We start from the raw sequence: 22869 nt of genomic DNA, 5'->3' as shown, positions 1-22869 counted from the left end.
AAAAGCATTTTAGCTCCGAAGCACCTGATGAGCCAGTGGCTGATGCACTGCGGAATCTTGAGGTCAACTTCTTCAACATTGTGGTTGACTCCACAATAGCATCCATTGATGAACAATTTGAAACTCTGAACCAGGTGAAGACTAAATATGGAGTAGTGCTGAACTTCAGCACTGCATGTCAGATGTCCAGTGACTCCTGAAAGGCTCAGTGTATGGAACTTGAGAAAACTTTGACCTTCAACCAAGACTGTGACATCAGTGGAGTTGGATCTGGCAAACAAAATCAAGAATTTACCTGACCTACCATCAGCTAATATGACTGCCTTTGAGCTGCTTTCTTTCCTTTGTGAGAAAAATCTGGAGGAACTCTATCCTAACCTTTGGAGAGCCCTGAGAATTGCTGTCACTCTGCCTGTGACAGTTGCCTCAGCTGAGAGGAGCTTCAGCAAGTTAAAAATGATCAAAAACTATCTGAGATCTTCCATGTCCCAGGAACGTCTGAGTGGTTTGGCCATCATGAGCATCATCCATGATGTGGGGAAGCAAATATCATATGATGATATTATTGATGATTTTGCATCCAGAAAGTGCAGAAAGGGACATTTTTAATGGTGAGTAATTTGTTACACATTTAATTCGATTTGGTCTGTATTTATTTGGAGTTAGACCAATAGGTGGTGACACTAGTGCAATATGTTTAAAGGGGGGATGAGTGGAAGCAGGGTGGCACGGTGGTGTAGTGGTTAGCGCTGTCGCCTCACAGCAAGAAGTTCCGGGTTCGTGCCCTGTGGCCGGCGAGGGCCCTTCTGTGTGGAGTTTGCATGTTCTCCCCGTGTCCGCGTGGGTTTCCTCCGGGTGCTCCGGTTTCCCCCACAGTCCAAAGACATGCAGGTTAGGTTAACTGGTGACTCTAAATTGACTGTAGGTGTGAATGTGAGTGTGAATGGTTGTCTGTGTCTGTGTCAGCCCTGTGATGACCTGGTGACTTGTCCAGGGTGTACCCCGCCTTTCGCCTGTAGTCAGCTGGGATAGGCTCCAGCTTGCCTGCGACCCTGTAGAACAGGATAAAGCGGCTAGAGATGATGAGATGAGATGAGATGAGTGGAAGCACTGGGTGTCAGGTGCGACTGTTGAACATTTTGGGGTTCAGTTAAGAGGGCCCCTTAGCAGAATTTTGCCTAGGGCCCCATGGAGGTCTGAACCGGCTCTGCAGTGACACAATATCGACCTCCTCTTTTCTGGCGTTTACTGTCCACAATAGTGAAATGCGATATGTGATGGTAAGTTCACAACCAACGTGACATTATGGCGGTGTTGTATGATATGTTTGGCCGCGATACACGAACAGAAAATTTTTTAGTAAACCCATGAAACTTCTTTGCCTCATATAAATGTCAGTTTTTATTGTTGTCGTCTCAAACATTGCAATTTTATGATTCAATACTTTCTTTATTGAAATATGTCAAACATTTTGCTTCATTTGCAATTTAAGGGTGCGTTTTCCCTATATAATAATAATAGTAATAATAATATGAAGAAGAAGAAAATGATGAAGAAAAGTTTAATTATTATTTTTAAATATTCCAAAAATCTAATTGATGTGTATAACTACATTCAGTCAAGTCAAGTTTATTTGTCTAGTGCGTTTAACAACAGAGATTGTCGCAAAGCATCTTTACAGAAAATTAAAGACTTTAAATATGAGCTAATTTTATCCTTAATTTATCCCCTAATTTATTATTTATTAATAATAAGGGTTTGGTGACATGCCTAGTTTTCTGCGACCCAATCCACATCTCAGGTGACCACAAGGTTGAGAACCTGTGATTGAAAATGAAGTACAAAAAAGTGTGCAAAGAGCCAAAACAATGGTGATCAGTCATTGGTCAGTGGGCTCAATGGTGGCCAGTGATTGGTTGTTGGGCAGTGGGAGCTCAGTGGTTCAGACATTTGGACTGCTAATCCAAATGCGAATGATTAGACTACAGTATACTGAAATTTTATATTAATAAATGGTTGCAAACTTAAAAAAAATAAACAACAACAACAACAACAAAACACTTTAACAAGTTTATTTTGGATTTTTAAAATTATTATTTTTAACTTCTGCCATTACTATTTTTTGCCTTGCGCACCCTCTCAAGGCAGTCTGTGCTCCCCCTGGTGTACCTGTACCACACTTTGGGAAACCTGGAAGTAGGAAGAACTTTCTCACTACTTGCCATGGTGATTCATAGTATCCAAGCACCATTGATGATGGCTTTTTATATTCATCATGCATGCACTTGAACATACTCAAGAGTTGACTGAACAAACTCAGATCAGCTGTTCTGGAACCAAAAACATGGAGTTTCCCATCTCAGGGTTCATCAACTCAGAGTTCAGGGTTTGGCTCAGAGTTTGTTAAATATGCTTTCTGAAATAGCCCCAGTTGTATAAATGAGAGGAAAGTCGCTCTGGATAAGGGTGGTGTTAGGAACAGTGGTGCTCAGTGATTGATTGTTGGGGAAAATGGTACTCAGTGATTGATTGTTCAATACACAACTTGTATAAACAGCAGCTGTGATGTGAGCTGTTCACTCAAAGTCAGGAGGCTCTCAGCACCACTGAACACCACTGAACCAATGAACTACACTTCCCAGAATGCTCTGCAACTGAACAACTATAAACCACAGCACATGGCTCACTCATGACCACTTTTCACTTTCACAGTGTCCAGACCAGTGAGTGTATATTTGAGTGAACGTCCCAACAGGGGGTCAAAAGTGAAGCCCAAATGTGTCTGTGGTCTGTTCGCTGGTTACAGTACAGTTTTTAACCCCGCCCATTCCCATGTTAGTGAAAGGAGACTGAGCCAAACCTCCATTTTTAGTTCCATCTCCACAAATTATTCTCAGGAATAGTGTTCTGTAGTTTTCAGTTGATCTTAATATCTTCCTCAACATGATAAATGAATTTTATAGGAATTGTTTTGTGATAAATTAAAGGCTGTGGTTGACTGATGACTTCAGCTTTTGACTTCACCAACGCGCTGTTTTAAGCTGCACTTTAAATCATTCATCATGGACGTGCACGTGGTATCGGGGCGGATGAAAGGTGGACCAACTGGGTGCTCCTTGAGTTTCAACACATTTTTCCTTTCTCTACAAACTGAGATGGGGTCGAAGTGAATGGGTTTTGGGAAGCATCGATAAAATGACTGACATGAGACACATGTAAGCAATCACTCCGGACAGTAACACAGCTTTTTCAACAGGTTTTCTCAGCCACAGTAAAACCTTGTTTGACATTTTTTGTACTTATTTGTACAAGTAAGAAATGAAAAATATTTAAATTTGGACCATTATAATGTTCAACAAAGTTAGTGACCTGTAGCAGCAGGGGCGTGGTCAAGCGCCGGTCTGTGACAGGAGGGCGGAGTCAGGGAAGGTAAGTGGCAGAATCACTACACCTGACTGCAATTAACCTGTGTTTGTGTGTGTCTTCCCAGTGACCGCACCCTATTTAGGGAGGGAGAGCGAGAGCAGAGGGGCTCATCCTCGGACGAGACACTAGTGTGTGTCTCTACTGTAGGAAGAAAACATTGTTAGACTGAAAAGTGTGGCAATAAAAAGCTTACATACAAACCTGATCTCTGTCCTGCTGTCCTCTGTGCTCCATCCACTCCTATTGAACGGCTACATGACCTCAGAGAGACAACCTGAATTCTTAGCGTGCTTCTGTAGAAAAAGGGTGTGTTTCAGAAACAGGTTACAGAAATGAAAGCACACCAAACTGAAGTGTGCACAGAGACAAAGAGGCTTTATCTTTTAGCGTCTTCTTATAAACCTTAAAAATGAGTGAGTATTTTGAGTTTTTGACAGAACTGATGTGTAAAATTGTTCACTGAATGAAAGTTGTTCCTTGTAAATGTTGTAAATGTTATTGATAGCTTGTGAAACAGACTGAAGTAATAATGATAAACTGTCTTTCATTCTGTTTTTGTGTGACTCTCCTGATTCTCTACAGCTTTATGGAATCTCAATCAGATATCTGTGTGTGTGTGATAGCTATATACAGTGAATCCTAAGCTCATTTTACTACTTCAGGGTTTATTTCCCTCAGAGTTGTGTACATTTGAGTTATAAAAGCTGTTTTTGAGAACTGGTTTCTGCAATTATAAAGGGTGTACAAACTTATGAAAACTTGTAACTGTTTTTATGTAAACGCGAGCAACTTCAAATCAATGGCTTCACTTAACCTTCTTCTTCTTCTTTTGGCTGCTCCCGATTAGGGGTCGCCACAGCGGATCTTTCGTCTCCGTTGCTCCCTGTCTTCCGCATCCTTCTCTACCACACCTGCCACTTCCATGTCCTCTCTCACCACATCCATGTATCTCCTCTTTGGCTTTCCTCATTTTCGTTTGCTTGGCAGTTCCATCCTCAACATTCTCCTTCCAACATGATCTGCATCTCTTCTCAGGATGTGCCCATACCATCTCAGTCTCATCTCTCTTAGCTTAATTCCCAAGCTCTCCACATGTGCTGTCCCTCTCATGTGCTCATTCCTTATCCTATCCAACCTCGTCACTCCCATTGCAAACCTTAACATCCTCAACTCCGCCACCTCCGACTTTGCCTCCTGTCTCTTCGTTAAGGGTATGGTCTCCAATCCATACATCACAGCTGGTCTCACTACTGTCTTATACATCTTACCTTTCACTTTTGCTGGGACTTTCCTATCACAAATGACTCCTGAAACCCTTCTCCAACTGCTCCACCCTGCCTGCACTCTTTCTCACCTCACTATTGCAGCCCCCATTTTCCTGCACAGTTGACCCCAGGTACTTGAATTCACCAACTTTCTTTACGTCTACTCCTTGCATCTTCACTACACTCATCCCCATTCTCATTGATGCACATGTATTCTGTTTTGCTACTGCTCACCTTCATTCCTCTTCGTTCCAATGCATACCTCCATCTCGCCAAACTCAACCTCCTTTCTACTTTCACCACATATCACTATCATCCGCAAACATCACGTTCCATGGTGACTCTTGCCTCACTTCGTCCGTCAAGCTATCCATCACTATGGCAAACAAAAAAGGACTCAAAGCAGATCCTTGATGGAGTCCCACCTTCACCTTAAACCATTCAGTCATTCCAACTGCACACCTCACTGCTGTTTCACTGTTCTCATACATGTCTGGCACCACTCTAATATACTTCTCATTCACTCCACTCTTTCTCATACAATACCATAACTCATCTCTTGGCACTCTATCGTATGCCTTCTCCAGGTCTACAAACACACAATGTAGCTTTCTCTGGCCTTCCCTGTACTTCTCCATTAACATTCTTAAAGCAAAAATTGCATCCGACATGCTCTTCCTTGGCATAAACCCGTACTGCTGTTCACAGATTGCTACCTCTCTTCTCAATCTCTCCTCCAATACCCTTTCCCATAGCTTCATGGTGTGGCTCATCAATTTTATTCCTCTGTAATTACTGCAGCTCTGTACATCTCCCTTATTCTTGTATATTGGGACTAGCACACTCTTTCTCCATTCATTTGGCATTTTCTCATTCTTGAGGATCTTATTGAACAATCTTAGGAACTCCACAGCCGTCTCACCCAAACATCTCCAAGCCTCAATCGGGAGACCATTTGGTCCGACTGCTTTCCCAGTCTTCATTCTTTTCATGGCTGCCCTCGCCTCATCCTTACGAACCAACTCTGCTTCCTGATTTGCTGTCTCCAATGAATCTGACCTTTTCTCTCTTGGATTCTCCTCATTTAATAAATCCTCAAAGTACTCTTTCCACCTTCTTAATACTCTGTTTGTCAGCACATTTCCATTTACATCTTTCATCACGCTTACCTACTGTACATCCCTCGCTTCCCTATTTCTCTGCCTAGCTAGTCTGTACAGGTCTTTCTCTCCTTCTTTGGTCTCCAGTCTTTCATACAACTCCTGGTATGCATCTGCTTTTGCCTTCACTACTGCTCTTTTTGCCTTCTGTCTCATCTCTGTGTAACCGCCTGCTTTTCTCATCTCTCTGATCGTCCCAATTCTTCTTTGGTAGCCTCTTTTATAATTTCCTGCACTTCTTTGTTCCAGCACCATGTCTCCTTGTCTTCCTTCCTCCTTCCCGATGACCACCCTAGCACCTTCCTTGCTGCCTCTCTTACTAGTACAGCAGTAGTATTCCAATCTTCTGGCAGACTTCCATTACCACTCAATGGTTGTCTCATTTCTTCCCTAAACTCCTTCTGATGTTCAACCTCTTTTAGTTTCCACCACTTAATCTTCGACTCCGCTATTTCATGCTTCCTCTTTTTCACTTTCGAGCTCATCCTGCACACAACCACTTGATGTTGTCTAGCTACACTCTCCCCTGCCATCACTTTACAGTCTCTAATCTCCTTCAGGTTACCCCTTCTGCAGAGTATGTAGTCCACCTGTGTAGATCTTCCTCCACTCTTAAACATCACCCTGCGCTGCTCTTTCTTCTCGAAGTATGTATTGACTATTGCCAAATTCACCCTCTTTGAAAAATCAACCACCATTTGCCCTTCCACATTTCTCTCTCTTACACCATATCTGCCCATCACGTCCTCATCTCCTCGGTTTCCCTCGCCAACATGTCCATTGAAATCTGCTCCTATCAGCACGCGCTCCGCCCTTGGTATACTTTCTACAACTTCATCCATCTTTTCCCAGAAAGACTCTCTCTTCATTCTCATATCCAACCTGTGGGGCGTACGCGCGCACAACATTGACTAACACTTCTTGAATCTTCAACTTCATGCCTATCACTCTGACACCCTCTTCACATCAATCACACTGTTGACCAACTCTCCCCTCAAAACAATACCAACACCATTTCTCTTTCCATTGACTCCATAATAAAACAACTTGCATCCATCTCCAATGTTCTTGGCCTTGCTTCCTTTCCACCTCCGTCTCCTGCACACACAAAACGTCCAACTTCCTTCTTTCCATCATACCTACTAACACACCTCCCCCCTCTCTTTCTCCTTCTCCGTTTTGGCGCAACAGTAGCATACTTTCCACCAGCACCCTGTTGACCAACAGTACCGGAGGCCGTCGTTGTTAACCCAGGCTCTGACCGATCCGGTATGGCATTTCTCTTTTCATTCCGCATGTTAGATTTGGCACAGTTTTACCCCAGATGCCCTTCCTGACGCAACCCTCTACAATTTATCCGGGTTTGGGACTGGCACCAAGAGTACCCTTATGCACCCCCAGTGGCTGGATTAATGGCTTCACTTAACTCGATTTAAAACTTGACTCTCAGTGGAGTCTCTCACACCACTGTTAGGGTTTTGCTGGGATTCGAACCTGGTTCGTTGGTGTGATAATCCAGCAAACCCCCACTAGGCCACCAGGGGGATGACTCAAATGCAGAGGCGTGAGGCGGAAGTAGAAAAAGAATCAAAAGGTTTATTTAAACTATATACACTATATACAGGGCAAAACAAAAGACAAAAAAAAAACCAAAGAGTAAAATCCAAAAGAAAAGCAAAGTGCAAAAATACAAAAGCTAAGAAGATCAAAAAACACAGTACAAAGGAAACTGGAGATAAACATAACAGCACAAAGACTCCGTGACAAGAGGACTGAACTCAGGGGTATAAATAGACAAACTAATTAAGGACACAGGTGAAGATAATTAGGCAATTAACACAAACACAAAACACAGGAACAGTGGCGGCCTCTAGAGGCCAAAATAAACACGACATGAAAAGGAAATAACAGCGGCCTCTAGAGGCCAAAACAGTCCTAGTCCTAACAGGACCCCCCCCTCTAGGAGCGTCTCCTGACGTTCCCAGGGCGATCCGGATGGGCCGAATGGAAGTCCCGACATAGTTCTTTATCAAGGACATCCCGAGCAGGAACCCAGCAGCGCTCCTCAGGACCATAGCCCTCCCAGTCCACCAGATATTGCAACCCGCCGCGGACCCGGCGGGAGTCAAGCAGGCGATTCACAGTGAACACAGTCTGCCCCTGGAAGATGCGGGGGGGTGGGGGGTTCCTAGGGGCAGGGGCATACGTAGACGTCAGTACGGGCTGTAACAGGGAAACATGGAAAGTGGGGTTGATCCTCAGAGTCCGGGGCAACTGGAGCCGGTAGGAGACAGGGTTCACCCTGCGCACCACCTTGAAGGGGCCAATGTAGCGAGGAGCAAGCTTGCGGTTCTCCACCCGCAGTGGAAGGTCCTTAGTGGACAGCCAAACACGCTGCCCAGGGCGGAAAGCGTGTGCAGGTCTTCTATGGCGGTTGGCCTGAGTCTGGTTGGTTCTGGAGGTCTGTATGAGGGTCTTCCTGACCTTGCTCCAGGTCTTGCGACACCGTCTCACATATTGGTTGACCGAGGGCACCCCCGCGTCCTCCTCCTGGTCCGGGAACAGAGGTGGCTGGAACCCGAATTGGCACTGGAATGGCGACAGCTTGGTGGCCGATGACTGCAGGGTGTTGTGGGCGTACTCCGCCCATGGCAGCCAGGTGCTCCACGATGTCGGGTTATCCATAGCCAGGCCTCGCAGGGTGGTTTCCAGGTCCTGGTTGAGCCTCTCCGTCTGACCATTGGACTGTGGGTGAAACCCAGAGGAGAGGCTGGCAGTGGCTCCGATGACCTTGCAGAACCCGTGCCACACTCGGGAGGAGAACTGGGGCCCTCGGTCTGAGACGATGTCCTGTGGAAGACCAAAGACTCGGAAGACATGATTAAACAAAAGTTTCGCAGTTTCAAGAGCAGAGGGGAGTTTGCACAGTGGTATGAAGCGGCAGGCCTTGGAGAATCTGTCAACTAAGACCAAAATGACCGTGTTACCTTGTGACTCAGGGAGACCCGTGATAAAGTCGACTGCCACGTGGGACCAGGGACGCCGGGGAATGGTCAGAGGATGCAGGAGACCCTGGGGACGCTGTCGTGGGTTCTTGGTTCTGGTGCAAACCTCACAGGACAGGACAAATGACCTTACTTCCTTCTCCATGTTAGGCCACCAGAAGCGTCTTTTCAGGAAGTCCAGGGTCCTCCGAGCTCCCGGGTGGGCGGTGAGAGGGGAAGAGTGACCCCACTGGAGAACCTTGGCCCGGGCTTGATGTGGGACGTACAAGAGGCCTGGTGGCCCCGTCCCAGGACCGGGGTCCTGGCGTTGGGCTCGTCGGACAGTCTCCTCAATACCCCAGCGGACAGGGGCCACAATCCGGGACACAGGGATAATAGGCCCGACTTCATTCTCCCTGTTAGTGGCAGAGAACAGTCTGGACAGTGCGTCAGGTTTGGTGTTCTTGGAGCCGGGGCGGTATGAGAGGGTGAAGTCAAACCGACTGAAAAACAGGGCCCACCTAGCCTGTCGAGGGTTCAGTCTCTTGGCTTGCTGGAGGTACTCCAGGTTCTTGTGGTCAGTCCAAACCAGGAATGGATGTTGTGCTCCCTCCAGCCAGTGCCTCCACTCCTCAAGGGCCAGTTTGACCGCTAGCAGTTCTCGATCCCCCACATCGTACCGGGACTCAGCAGGACTCAGGCGGTGGGAGAAGTAAGCGCAGGGGTGCAGCTTTCCTTCCGAACGTTGAGAGAGCACCGCGCCGACACCACTGTCCGAGGCGTCCACCTCCACGATGAATGGTTGGGAGGTGTCCGGGAGAACCAGAATGGGTGCCGTGCAGAAGCGGTCCTTGAGGTCTTTGAACGCCTTTTCTGCCTGAGGAGACCAGCCATAAGATCCACCTGTCCCTTTGGTGAGGTCTGACATGGGTGCTGCCACAGAACTGAAGTTCCTGATGAACTTGCGGTAGAAGTTAGCGAATCCTAAGAACCGCTGAACCTCCTTAACGGACTTGGGAGTAGGCCAATCCCGGACGGCCAGGGTCTTGGCAGGGTCCATTTGGAGTTGGCCTGTCCGTACAATAAATCCCAGAAAGGAGACCTCGGGAACATGAAATTCGCATTTCTGGGCCTTGGCGAACAGATTGTTCTGTAGCAGCCTCTGGAGAACCTGGCGGACATGGTGGCGGTGCTCCTGCACGGTCTTGGAAAAGATAAGGATGTCGTCGAGGTAGACAAAAACGTATAGGTTAATCATGTCCCTTAAGACGTCGTTGATTAGGGCCTGAAAAACAGCTGGTGCGTTGGTGAGTCCGAAGGGCATCACCTGGTATTCGTAGTGCCCAGACGGGGTGTTAAAGGCAGTCTTCCACTCGTCTCCCTGTCGGATACGGATGAGGTGGTATGCGTTCCGTAGGTCCAACTTGGTGAAGACGGTGGCGCCTTGGAGCAGGTCGAAAGCTGTGGACATCAGCGGAAGGGGATATCGGTTGCGCACAGTGATCTTATTCAGGCCCCTGTAATCAATACATGGTCGGAGCCCCCCATCCTTCTTGCCGACAAAGAAGAAGCCGGCTCCAGCAGGTGAAGTGGAGGGTCGAATAAACCCAGAGACCAGGGCATCTTTGAGGTATTCCTCCATGGCCTTGCGTTCTGGCTGAGAGAGTGAAAACAGTCTGCCACGAGGAGGGGTAGTCCCAGGGAGCAAGTCGATGGCACAGTCGTAGGCCCGGTGCGGAGGAAGAACGGCGGCCCTGCTCTTGCTGAATACCTCCTTGAGATCCCAGTACTCTGTGGGAACTTGAGATAACTCGGTGAGATCAGGGGGCTCGGCAGGAGACACAGGAGAGCTAGAGAGCAGACAAGAGGCATGGCATGCAGGGCCCCATTCCACAACCTGGCTTGTTACCCAGTCTATGCGAGGGTTGTGGCGAGTAAGCCAAGGAAGGCCTAGAATAACTGGGAACTCAGGTGAAGGAATCAGGTGCAGGGATATTTCTTCCTTGTGACCTTGAGACTGGAGGAAGACTGGAGAAGTAACTTGAGTGACTCTTCCATCACCTAACGCTTGGCCATCGAGGGCAGACACAGACAGAGGGACTTCAAGAGGTGCAGTAGGTATATTGATGCTTTGGGCGAAGTGAATATCCATAAAGTTCCCAGCCGCCCCTGAGTCTATCAAAGCTTGACAAGAGTGGACAGACTCACCCCAGGAGATGGAGACCGGGATGTAGATTCCTTGGCCAGGGAGTCCGGGAGAGAGGGTAGGCCCCGTCACAACCCTCCCTCGGCTGGACGGGGCGGTCCTTTTCCCAAGAGTTCGGGACATGATGCTCGGAAGTGACCAGGCTTGCCACAGTAGATGCAGCACTTGTCCCTCCTTCTGCGCTCCCTCTCAGATGCGGAGAGGCGAGTACGACCCACTTGCATGGGTTCTGGACAGTCACTGAAGGAGGTAGACGGTCTCCAGGTAGAGGTAGGGAGGCTGGGGGGGCTCAAGGCTTGGTGGCGTTCTCTCATCCTGTTGTCCAGACGAATAGCATGTGAGATGAGGGTTTCGAGGTCACTTGGGCATCCAATAGAGGCCAGACCGTCCTTGATGGGGTCAGACAGACCATGGTGGAAGGCTGACACCAGGGCAGTCTCGTTCCATCCACTTACTGCTGCGAGTGTTCGGAACGAGATGGCGTAATCTGCGACGCTTCCTCCTTGCCGGATGGACATGAGCTTTCGGGCTGCGTCGGTACTGATGTCTGCCTGATCGAAGACCCGAAGCATCTCTTCAGAAAACAGCTGGAAATCAAAGCACTCAGGTCCCTGTCTTTGCCAGATAGCAGTAGCCCAGGCTCGCGCCTTACCAGCTAATAAGGTGATCACAAAGGCAATCTTGCGGCGATCCGTAGTGTAGGTGGTAGGCTGAAGCTCAAAGGTGAGTTGACACTGGGTAAGGAACTCTCGGCACTCACTGTGCTTGCCGTCATACCTCTGTGGTGCAGGAAGGCTGGGTTCGCGAGGTGAAGAAGGCAGCATTGCAGGAGGCACTGGAGCAGGAGTGGGAGCTGGATCAGGAGCAGGAACTGGATCAGGAGCAGGAGATGCAGGCAGAGATGTCAGCTGTGCCAGGGTTTTCCCAATTTGCTGAAGCAGTTCCTCGTGGCGAGCGAGGGCCTCACGTTGGCTGGTGAGCGTACGTCCATGAGCGTCCATGGTCGCTCCGAAGCGTGTCAAAGCTGCCATAATTCCCTGAAGGTTGGCCGGGTAGACAGTTGAAGCAGCCTCTGCTGAGTCGGTCATGACGGAGTCTTTCTGTTAGGGTTTTGCTGGGATTCGAACCTGGTTCGTTGGTGTGATAATCCAGCAAACCCCCACTAGGCCACCAGGGGGATGACTCAAATGCAGAGGCGTGAGGCGGAAGTAGAAAAAGAATCAAAAGGTTTATTTAAACTATATACACTATATACAGGGCAAAACAAAAGACAAAAAAAAAACCAAAGAGTAAAATCCAAAAGAAAAGCAAAGTGCAAAAATACAAAAGCTAAGAAGATCAAAAAACACAGTACAAAGGAAACTGGAGATAAACATAACAGCACAAAGACTCCGTGACAAGAGGACTGAACTCAGGGGTATAAATAGACAAACTAATTAAGGACACAGGTGAAGATAATTAGGCAATTAACACAAACACAAAACACAGGAACAGTGGCGGCCTCTAGAGGCCAAAATAAACACGACATGAAAAGGAAATAACAGCGGCCTCTAGAGGCCAAAACAGTCCTAGTCCTAACAACCACAAATGTGAAATAATTAATCACATATAATTATTTTAAATCAGGTTAATGGCTTCATTTAACCTGATTTAAAATAATTATATGTGATTAATTATTTCAGCTTTGTGGTGTGAGAGACTCCACTGAGATCAGCACAAAAAAGTCATGTCTCGTGCCGACCTGCATGGCTCAAAATCTCCTACTGGAACTGCAGGATTTCCTGCACTGTGTTAAAACAAAGCATTAATTCCTGTGCTTTTTTATGCAATGGATGAGAACATAATCTGTAAATATCTTTAAATATTATAAACATGCATTACCCGACTGTATATGATTAGCTGACAGTGTGTTAATGCAGTGAGATTTTCAGTTCTTTGCTCTGTGGCAGTTTTAAAAGTTTTCCCTGATACCAGAACACTTGCTGTTACAGTCGTCTACAGACTGAAATATTGCCCTTGTGCTGTTTAGATTATCAGCATCAACATTTTAATTTGTAGTGTTTCAAGATATCGTAATTCCTAATAAATGTCCTAATTTAATTTTAAATCGCTGCTCTGTACTCTGTCAGTGTCTGGGGTAAAGTGCACTTGGTGAACATGTGAGTGTGTTGAATGTGGTGTTACAGCAGTCTGGTGTAAAATGGGATTAAGAGGAGCTCAGTTTGAGCTTCATGAACACAGGAGGAGGTGAGAGGGCTGGACAGACTAAAGGACTAAAGCTCTGCTGCATCAGTATTTACACAGAGATTGAGAGTTACAGTCTTTCTGACACTATAACCAGGCAGTTGAATGGCATTGTAGGTAATGCAGGATACGATTAAAATTTCAAATCACCAACATGTACACTCACCGGCCACTTTAATAGGAACTTGTTCTTGATTCTAAGATTCCTGTTCTTGGCTGCAGGACTGGAAACCAGTGTGGTCTTCTGCTGTTGCATGCTGAGATGCTTTTCTGCTCACCATGATTGTAAAGAGTTGCTATGAGTTACTATATTCTTTCTGGCAGCTCGCACCAATCTGTCCATTTTCCTCTGACCTCTCTTATCAACAAGACATTTCCACCCACAGAACTGTCACTTACTTAATGGTGTTTTTTTTCACATCATTCTGTGTAAACTCCAGAGACTGTTGTGTGTGAAAACCCCAGGAGATCAGCAGTTTCTGAAACACTCAAACCAGTCCATCTGGCACCAACACCCATGTCACAGTGAAAGTCACAGAGATCACAATTTTTCCCATTCTGATGTTTGAAGTGAACATTAACTGAAGCTCTTGATTTGTATCTGCATGATTTTATGCATTGTGCTGCTGTCGAGGGATTGGCTGATTCGAGAAGTGTGTAAAACAGTATGTGTGTTCCTAATAAAGTGGCTGGGGAGTGCAGATGAAAAGATCAACTTTGCATTTCATTCCAAAATAAATCTTGAACTCCACTGAAGCTCAGCTGATAATTATAAAGATTAACATGCAAATCATTTAGGGTGGATTTTTCCTTTAAAACCCGAGTGAGTATTTTAGTATGAATACATTAATAGAGAGATTTGTGCTTGTAGCTTGTTTTGGTGAGTTTCAGTTAAATCCTTGAAACTGATCTTTGCTCGCACATCTGCTCTCTGTTTGTCATAAAGCGATCCTGCTCAGTAATTTTCCATCACCCACTGAAGCTCCCCATCACACTCCGACAACTCTGCTTCCTGAGATTACATTTTCCAATCATATCACTCCACCACACTCCTGAATGTGGATATATCCTCATGTTTATCCTTCAATAAACTGAGAAACATCTCTGAGCAGCTGAGTCTGTGTCAGTGACTGTTGCTCCCGGATATCTGTGAGACAGAATCTCCTCGGCGGCAGAGGACTTGTATTTCTAGATCACTCACACTTTATCATACATACAGCCTCATACTATAATTTTATAATCACACAACTTCGGCCTGGTGCAAGTTGAACCTAAACTAGTTGCTTCAAAGACACCACCTGACCTCTTCTCATGTTTCTTCAGAAAAAAGGTGTCTCTCAAAAGAACAAAAACAAAAGTACACCAACTGAAAGCATGAACTTTGGAACAAAGCGCGTTTACTTTTAGTGTCTTGTGAAAATATTCATCTTAAAATGAGTATTTTGGAGTATTTAGATTTTTTTGAGAGAAGTGATGTGTTAAATTGTGCTGAAACAAGTGTGATGTGTAAAGTGTTATTTATCTTGTGAAACAGACTGAAGCAATAATGAGAACCTTTCTTTCAGGGGTTATTTGTGTGACTCTCCTGATTCTCTCCAGCTTTGTGGAATCTCAATCAGGTATGGAAAAACTCTCTCTCTCTCTCTCTCTCTCTGTGCGTTCGTAAACTCTAAGGTTGTGGAATTCAGTAAGTTTAGTGGAGTTTATTGGCGTATAAGTGTTGTTTGAGAGAACTGATTTCAGCTCCTCTTGGTGTGTGACTCTCTTTAACTGAACCCTGGGCTGCATCCCAATACCCCGTCCTCTGTCCTTTCCTCACCACTTTTCGTTAACCTTGATGGAAAACATCATGAGCTGAAGGAAAGCTGTGAAGGACGGAGGAAAAGACACCCATTATGTTGGTGTAGTGAAGAGACTGACAGTTTTAATGAAGAACTTTTACTGAGCACACGAGAATTGCATCAGGTGCTTTCAAAAAAAGGGGACAATGCTGTCTCAGGAGGATGTTTAACAAGACAGTGAGGCATCAAGGATCATTAGACGCTGATCGAACTTTCTTTTCCTGTCAACCATCATCTGCGTTCGAAACAGAAGGTTGCTGCCTTGTTGCCTCATGGCCATAATAGACAGGTGTCTCATAAGGCAGGACTTTCAACTAAAGGCATCTCAGGACTTTTGTTTGGAACGACATTTTAGGACAGAATTTACGGTAACGTGTGACATCAGCATGGCATGTAACTAAACCAAATTAGTTAGTTGGCTAACTGTTACAGTAGAAGGCGTGACCGACCTGTCAATCCAGACAGGAAGGCCACGCCTTCGGAAACATCAGCTGATAAAAGATGCGTCACCAATAACATCCGGTGACACTCTGAGGAAGACGACAGTCGTACGTCGAAACATGTCAGGTAAACAAACCTAAAAAATTAGATGTCTGATAAAAAAGAAAAAAAACTAACAATATTCAATATAAGACATAATGAACGTAATCGGAAAAAAAAAGTCTCTCTTGTTGTTGTTGTGTTCGACATCCCTCTGATTGGCTAACAGAACCTGTGTAGATGACAATTAAAAAATGTTAGCCAATCAGATTAAAACTATTTACATACACAAGTTTAAAGGCACAGCCGCAAAATCAGCCCGTCATCATGATTGGGGTTTCATACCATGCTAAAACAGCATGAGAAAAAGATCAAAGGCATTTTTCCCCAATGAAAACAACTCACAAATTTTACAAAAGAATTTCAGGAAATAATATAAAAATCAAAAAGTGTATGCATGTCCCTTTTGAGATAAGTTTATAATTCCAGCTACTTTACTGAAAGTTTAGTGCAAATGCATCACAAAAGAAAAGTCTTTAATCTGGGAGTCTCCTCTCAACGTTCACCAAAAAACGATGACTCGATCACACTGACACAGAATTGTTTTGCTCCGGTCTTCATGTTGCTGTTTTTATGATGACATCCAGATGCTTGTGTACATCTGAAACAAATATCCCCAAACTATATGTAATATTTATTTAGCTTGTGTGCCCCATCCCATCCATAAAGTTGGGTAAGATACCTGACCAAGCTAACTGACCTAACAACAGCTAACTGTCTGACGTGAGGGAGTTTATTATTTCCCCAATATTATGGTTAATTCAGATAATGTGGCTGAGAAAACTATGTATGTCAAACAATATGTTTTATCTAAATTTAGCATCATCATTTTCATTCCTAAAGGAGAAATATATTACAATATCCAATACTGCAGTTAACATTTTTTGAAAATTTAATTTAATTTTTTTGAAACTCTGATTGGTTTATTTACTGGACTCGCAGTCAACTCCAACAGCTCTGTCTTTCAATATAAGATGTGTAACAAAGCCCATCTGATCCGACCCCAAGTTGCTAAAATTGTCTTCAGTGAAATGCACTGAGCACCAGGGTTATAATAGTTTTGGATTTTTCAGTATAGTTTCGTTTTAGTTAGTTTTGCCTTGTAGCTCATTAGTTTTAGTTAGTTTTAGTTATTTTTTGAGCAACTACTTTAGTCTTAGTTAGTTTTAGTTTTGTCCAAAATGTTTAGTTTTAGTTTAGTTTTTATTAGTTTTAGTATTCGTTTTAGTTTTCCCATATCTTGTGAATTTGTGTAGTACAAGATTCAAATGATCAAGTATGAAAATTAAAAGGCTTTATTTAATACAGACCATGGATAATAATGTAGGACAGAAGAATTTCCCCATTTCTCCAGAACAACCAGAACCTGTGGCTACACGTAATCAAAATACCAACCTCAGTTGTTTAAAAAAAACAAAAAAAACACTGTACTTCTGCAACACACGACTGAAAGACATTCCAAAAAGAAGCTACATTTTGGCCTGTATTATATGCGTTTATGTCTGTGACATTTACTTTGTCAAACTGTGATGCAATGAAACATAGCATCCTAAGAGCCAACAGCCATCAAGACCTAACGTCTTCAACCAGAGGCATTCATGAGTAAACAACAAACCACTCATTTTGAATGTAAAACAAAAGGAAAAAAGTTAGTTTGTGTTCATGTCAGTGTATTGTATGTGTGTGAGATAATGTTGATTTATGTGCATCTATCCACCTGTCTTTGTCTTGTGTCCATCTCGTGTGTGTGTGTTCGTATGCGCATGGGTGTGCGTGCTTGCGTGTGCATGATGTGCTTGCATGTGCGTGTGACCATGTGTGAACCAGTGTTATTGCGTACTGTATGCAAGTGTCAGAGAGATGGGTTTACTTGAGTAAGTCCTTGTTTATCTTCAGGAAAACTCGCTGCTCCAGAGATGTAGTCGCTCTATTCCTCAGACCAGAGGACAACAGTCCACACACTGAGAAGATTCTCTCAACAAAGGCCTGTGAGGCAGGGGCACTGACAAGATCTAGTGCCAGAGGGGCAAGCTTTGGGTACACCGCCTCTCTGGACTGCCAGAATTTCAGTGGCTTCTCATCAGACACACCCTTTTTGACGTCATCCTCATACCTCCTTAGTTCTGCCATCAGAGATCCATACTCGGGGCCATTTTGGAAAAGTTCATTGACTTCCATACGAGTGGCAAGAAAGCGATACTTCTGGAAGACAGCACGAGCCGAAGGTGTTTCAGTTTCATTGCCAACGTCCTCCTGAGGAGTTGTTGGTGGGTTGTACTGGTTGTACTGAGCTGCCATGTTCTGAATGAAAGACTGTGCGGCCATTTTGAGTGGCACCATGTCTGGTATCTGAAGAATTACTGACACATTTGGATCGAGCAGGCAAGCGGCTGCTGGTGTTGCATCAAATTGTAGGGAAGCAGGGCTCAGAATGCCAGCAAAGCGCTCTCTTAAGGACTTAAGTAGCGTTTGTGCCAACGGCTTCGCAGCAACAGTAGTGGTCTGCAGGTGAGCCTCAAGGTTGAGCAAGCATGGCACTACTTGTGACAGTGACTGGCTGTCACTCTGAAGTTGGTCTGTGTGAACGGCAAAGGGCTCAAGCAACATGACCAGGTTCTCCATCTTGGACCAATCACTTGTGAGAAGTGTGTCCATGCCCAGCTCCTCCAGTACCTGGTTCAGTTCCGTTCTGATCTCCAGCAGCCTTCTCAACATGTCGAAAGTGCTGTTCCAATGTGTGCTGCAATCTCGGACCAGAGTTTTACCACACTTTTTGATCAGTGCTTCGTTTGCCAACGATGATTTCCTCACTGAGTGTACCAGCTTTCTTGCTCTTGTTAAAAGCAGATCTGTGCTTGGGTGCTTCATGGCATCTTTCAGGCTGAGCTGAAGGGTATGGGCCAGGCATGGCATCCTCTGGAATTTGCAGTCATCTGGCAGATCAAGTTCTAAGCCAAGACATAAGAACAGACAGCACATTGAAACATTAAAATTTCAATACATTTTCATCAATCCGAATCCTTTATGTGGTTTTAGAGTTTTGTTTCACAGGAGCTGAGTAGAGTTCCACATTAAATATATTTAATATTTTATTTGTATAATTGAAGAGTTCAGATGGAAAACCTTCTACATGCTATCTCCTTGACACATTAGTTAACAATGTTGTGTGAATCCTGTGTACATACTTAAACTGTGTACATACTTAAACGAAACCTACTACATAATTTACATACATAGATTTGAAATTGTGTTTCGCCAGACTCCAGATATGCTCAGTGATACACAGGTCAACAACACACACGCCCCCGCGCGCACACACGCACAAGATAAGAGACATGCCTAATAAAAACATCTTTAAAAATAAAATAAAAACCTCTCCCTACTTTGTTTAAACATTTGTTATCAAAACCCTACGTGCCACCACCCTTTGGCAGCAAGCGTCTATAGCCAAGAACAACCAATAAAAACGTGACCAGGAGTAGCGTGGCATACTGTTCAGTACTAAGTGGTCACATCAGAGAAATGGCATCGTATTCAGAGGGAGAATTTTCGATTGTAGCGCGCGCGCACACACACACATCAAGCCATTTTAGAGCATGCCACAAAACTTTTAAATAGGCTATAACTGTACTCACCAATGTCTCCACTCTCGCTGAGATCCTCCACATTCTCCTCGTCAGACTCTGGTTCATCCCACATCACGTCATCCAGGCCATCTCCAGGTTGAAGCCGTGCACTGTGTGTTGACTGCTCACTTTGATCAGGACGTCTTGCACTAAGCAGCCGCACTGCTTTTACGATGTTCGAGCCATTGTCCGTCACAACGAGCAGAACTTTGTCTCCAACAATATCCCATGCCACCATGGTCTCATCAATACAGCGAGCAATGCATTCCCCAGTGTGAGGATGGGCCAAACGATGCAAGCTTAGTAGCGCGTGGTATACCCGTCCCCCAGGTGGATGATAGAAACACGCTGACACACCTAGGAATGATGCAGTCAACCCCTTCTTAGTCCATCCATCTACACATAGGGTTATCTTCCTGGCATCCTTCAGTATGTCTTTCAACTTCATTTTGGCATTTCCCATCCGCCCTGCAATCAGGTTGTTCACTCGAGCAGCCCCTGGAACCTTGAACTTCGGCTCGAGTGCATAGCTATATTGTTTGAAAGCCGGTGTCTCACAGAGTCGGGTAGACATTCCTGTATGGATAAACAAATTCACCAGAGCTTCCTCCCTCTTACAGTGTTCATGTGTATTTACTGACCAGCTGTCTTGGCGACCTTTGAGGAAGTCGAATATTTTTGGAGTTTCCCCACTCCGTGTGCTCAGTTTGTCTGTCTCTGCTCGTGCTTCAGGAGGGCTAGCAGCTAATTGAGCCATATAGCAACTGTTAGCGTCCTTGTGGAAACTTCTCAGGTGGACTTTTAAATTTGTGGGATTTTTTCCTTTCAGCGCAGCTCCACATACATTTCCATTCTCCACCACCATACACACGCTCTTGTCCGTCTCGCATGAATATTCAAAGAAATCCCATATAGGGCTGGCGTTCCTCCTCTTAAGTTTCGCCATGCTCTGATAGCCTACTGGCTCCGCCTGATTGAAAGGTGCGGGCGCGCCCTTGAGCCAGCTGTAAACAATAGCCCCAAGGAACCGGAATTGTCAATGGCGGTAAACGCGCTACAGTGGGGGGTTTTTTTCATACAAAGACTAAAACGAATGGCAGTTTATCTCCAAATTCAGTTAGTTTCAATTAGTTTTGTTCACACGCATTTTAGTTTTAGTTAGTTATAGTTTTTTTATTTTAATGATCGTTTCAGTTAGTTTCCGTTAACGAAAAGTTTTTTTCCATAATAGTTTTCGTTTTTTCGTTAGTTTTCGTTAACGATGATAACCCTGCTGAGCACAACACTAATATGTGGCTGAAATTTTCAGGGACTAACCCCAAAAATAAAATTCATCCACATTTTTTGTATATTAAAGGTGTCATTGCATCGTTTTTTCATTAATTGTGTGGTGGTCTCTAGTATGAATAAATGCCCTGTGAGCCGGTTTTGGTGAAAAAAATGCTGTGGTGCTCCTGTTTCAGGCTGTTCTAGTTTGGTGGAGGAGTGGGTGGGGAGAGAATGACAGGATTTCAGCTCTTGCTCATGAATATTCATGACATGTAAACATATCGCTTCTGATTGGCTAACAGCACTATGATGCTCCCTCCAGTGGGTTATGGGCGAGGCCATGACAACTAATTTTCGAAGTGACGTCATTTTTCTATCTATTTTCTTTCATAGGCTAATACAGGGAATGGGGGTAGAAGAACATTTTCACGTGCAGCATGCATATGCAACTCGGAGTGACCTATGGTATTTCAAAAAGAGCCAGTATTAAACGGTTTGTCGTGGAATGACACCTTTAAATTCCTTTGGAAAACTATTGAGACTCCAGTTTTATTTTGTGCATCCTGGAACAGCACTTGCACTTTCTTCCCACATCTCATCTTCTTTCCAAGGAACTGTTCAGTGAAGAACTAGATGGCTCCTCCTCATCTTCTTGGTTCATATAGTGTCATGGTCATATGTTAATGAGTGGTGGCACCAGGTTCAGTTCTACATCAGAGTGACACACATTTCTAATTAGCCTTTTCTCTCTGCCTATTTATTTTCTCTGGCCTTTACAGACTGGGAAGGTAACAGTCCACTTTAAAAGGCCCAGTACGTCCCCAAGTCACATCGACATTACCATATTTCAGAAACAACAAGAAAAACATCTGTGGCATGGGAACTTTAAGTAAATTAGTAATACATGGGACCTTAACAATATATAAATTAATTCAGACAGTTTTATTCTTACTGTTTTGACCCTGTATTTATTGCATCTAAATGTGAGTGTGAATGGTTGTCTGTGTCTATGTGTCAGCCCTGCGATGACCTGGCGACTTGTCCAGGGTGTACCCCGCCTTTCGCCCGTAGTCAGCTGGGATAGGCTCCAGCTTGCCTGCGACCCTGTAGAAGGATAAAGCGGCTAGAGATAATGAGATGAGATGAGATTTATTGCATCTATTCATTAAAACCCCATTATGCTCTTGGGCGCCCCCTACAGTTGCAGAGTGTAATTCACTTTTATGCCACTGATGTTTTGAGCTCCCCTCATGGACAGCTGTGCTCAGAGCCGTCCCATAGGCTGTGCGAACTGTGCAACTGCACAGGGCCTCGCGCCACTAGGGGGCCTCGCGCCTTAAATCTTGCTGTGTTTTTTTTTTATTATTATTTTTTTTTTTTTAAATAAATATATTAGTTATGTATGATTTTGTATCAATGAGATGTCACATAAAAACAAACAAATAAAAAACAAATCCAAACAAAGCGAGTTTTTCATTGTCATTACGTAATGCATCCTCACTGAAGACGGGAGAGGAGGAAAGTTAAAGCGGGGGAAAGTAAACATGTCGACGGCAAGAGAACGCGACCGATTTCGCAAGCACGAATCGGGTGCTGAGAAGAGGAAAAAATTTAAAAAGAAGGAGGAATTTCACAAGTTACTGCGGGGATCGCTGGATAAATTTATCAGTACTGCCAGTGATGCTGTGGCAGCAACTAGCATCTCCATCACGCACACCGACACTGTGGCAGAGCCGAGCGGGCTTCTACAACAGCAGGACTGTTGTACGCGCGCGCACTGAGGATGACGGTGAAGTCCAAGGTGAGGAAGGAGGATAATAAGTAGGCTAGCTGTGGTTGAGAAATATTTTATAATGAGGCTTGTGCCCGATTCAGTTGAGCTGGACCACACGATCAATTCTGTTTTTTTTCTATTACAATCGATCAGAGTTTGCCCTGGAAGACGCGGTCCCGCCAACGCCTGATGAAGAGCAGCGCTGCCAGTCCGACAGTGAAGTATCAGCGGCAGTGCATCTTGTGGACCTTAACGATCCCAGCAATTGGCCCGTGCATCTGGATAGCAAAAAGGTGGATTTACTTGTGGAAAAGGGCCCGGTCAAGGTCTCCAACTTTGATTTCCCCGTAAATCAGGAAAAAAGACACTTTTCCGATCATTTCTATGTTAGGAAGTTGCCCAACGGTGAAAAAGCTCGCAGAGACTGTCTTGTTTATTCAAAGAAAATAGATGCTGTATTTTGCTTTTGTTGCAAACTGTTTAACAACAGTACAAGTCAGCCTAAATTGGCTAATGATGGCAATAATGATTGGA

General features: G+C 44.8%; 1 protein-coding gene across 1 annotated transcript in view; it reads left to right on the top strand.

Moving 5' to 3' along the window:
• Nucleotides 1-3740: 3740 nt before the first annotated feature.
• The window catches only part of LOC132864631 (butyrophilin subfamily 1 member A1-like), a 176427-nt gene continuing 157298 nt past the window's right edge, over nucleotides 3741-22869 (top strand). Inside the window, exons 1-2 of the mRNA XM_060898080.1 lie at nucleotides 3741-3839; nucleotides 14851-14904. Of these exons, the coding sequence (XP_060754063.1) occupies nucleotides 3836-3839; nucleotides 14851-14904 (58 nt within the window). The 5' untranslated portion in view covers nucleotides 3741-3835. The remainder of the gene's footprint in view (nucleotides 3840-14850; nucleotides 14905-22869) is intronic.

Source organism: Neoarius graeffei, chromosome 1 (genome assembly GCF_027579695.1).
Source record: "Neoarius graeffei isolate fNeoGra1 chromosome 1, fNeoGra1.pri, whole genome shotgun sequence".
NCBI classification, from domain to species: Eukaryota; Metazoa; Chordata; class Actinopteri; order Siluriformes; family Ariidae; genus Neoarius; species Neoarius graeffei.
The sequence above is the reverse complement of the archived record's forward strand: the minus strand, read 5'-3'. Positions and strand labels throughout refer to the sequence as shown.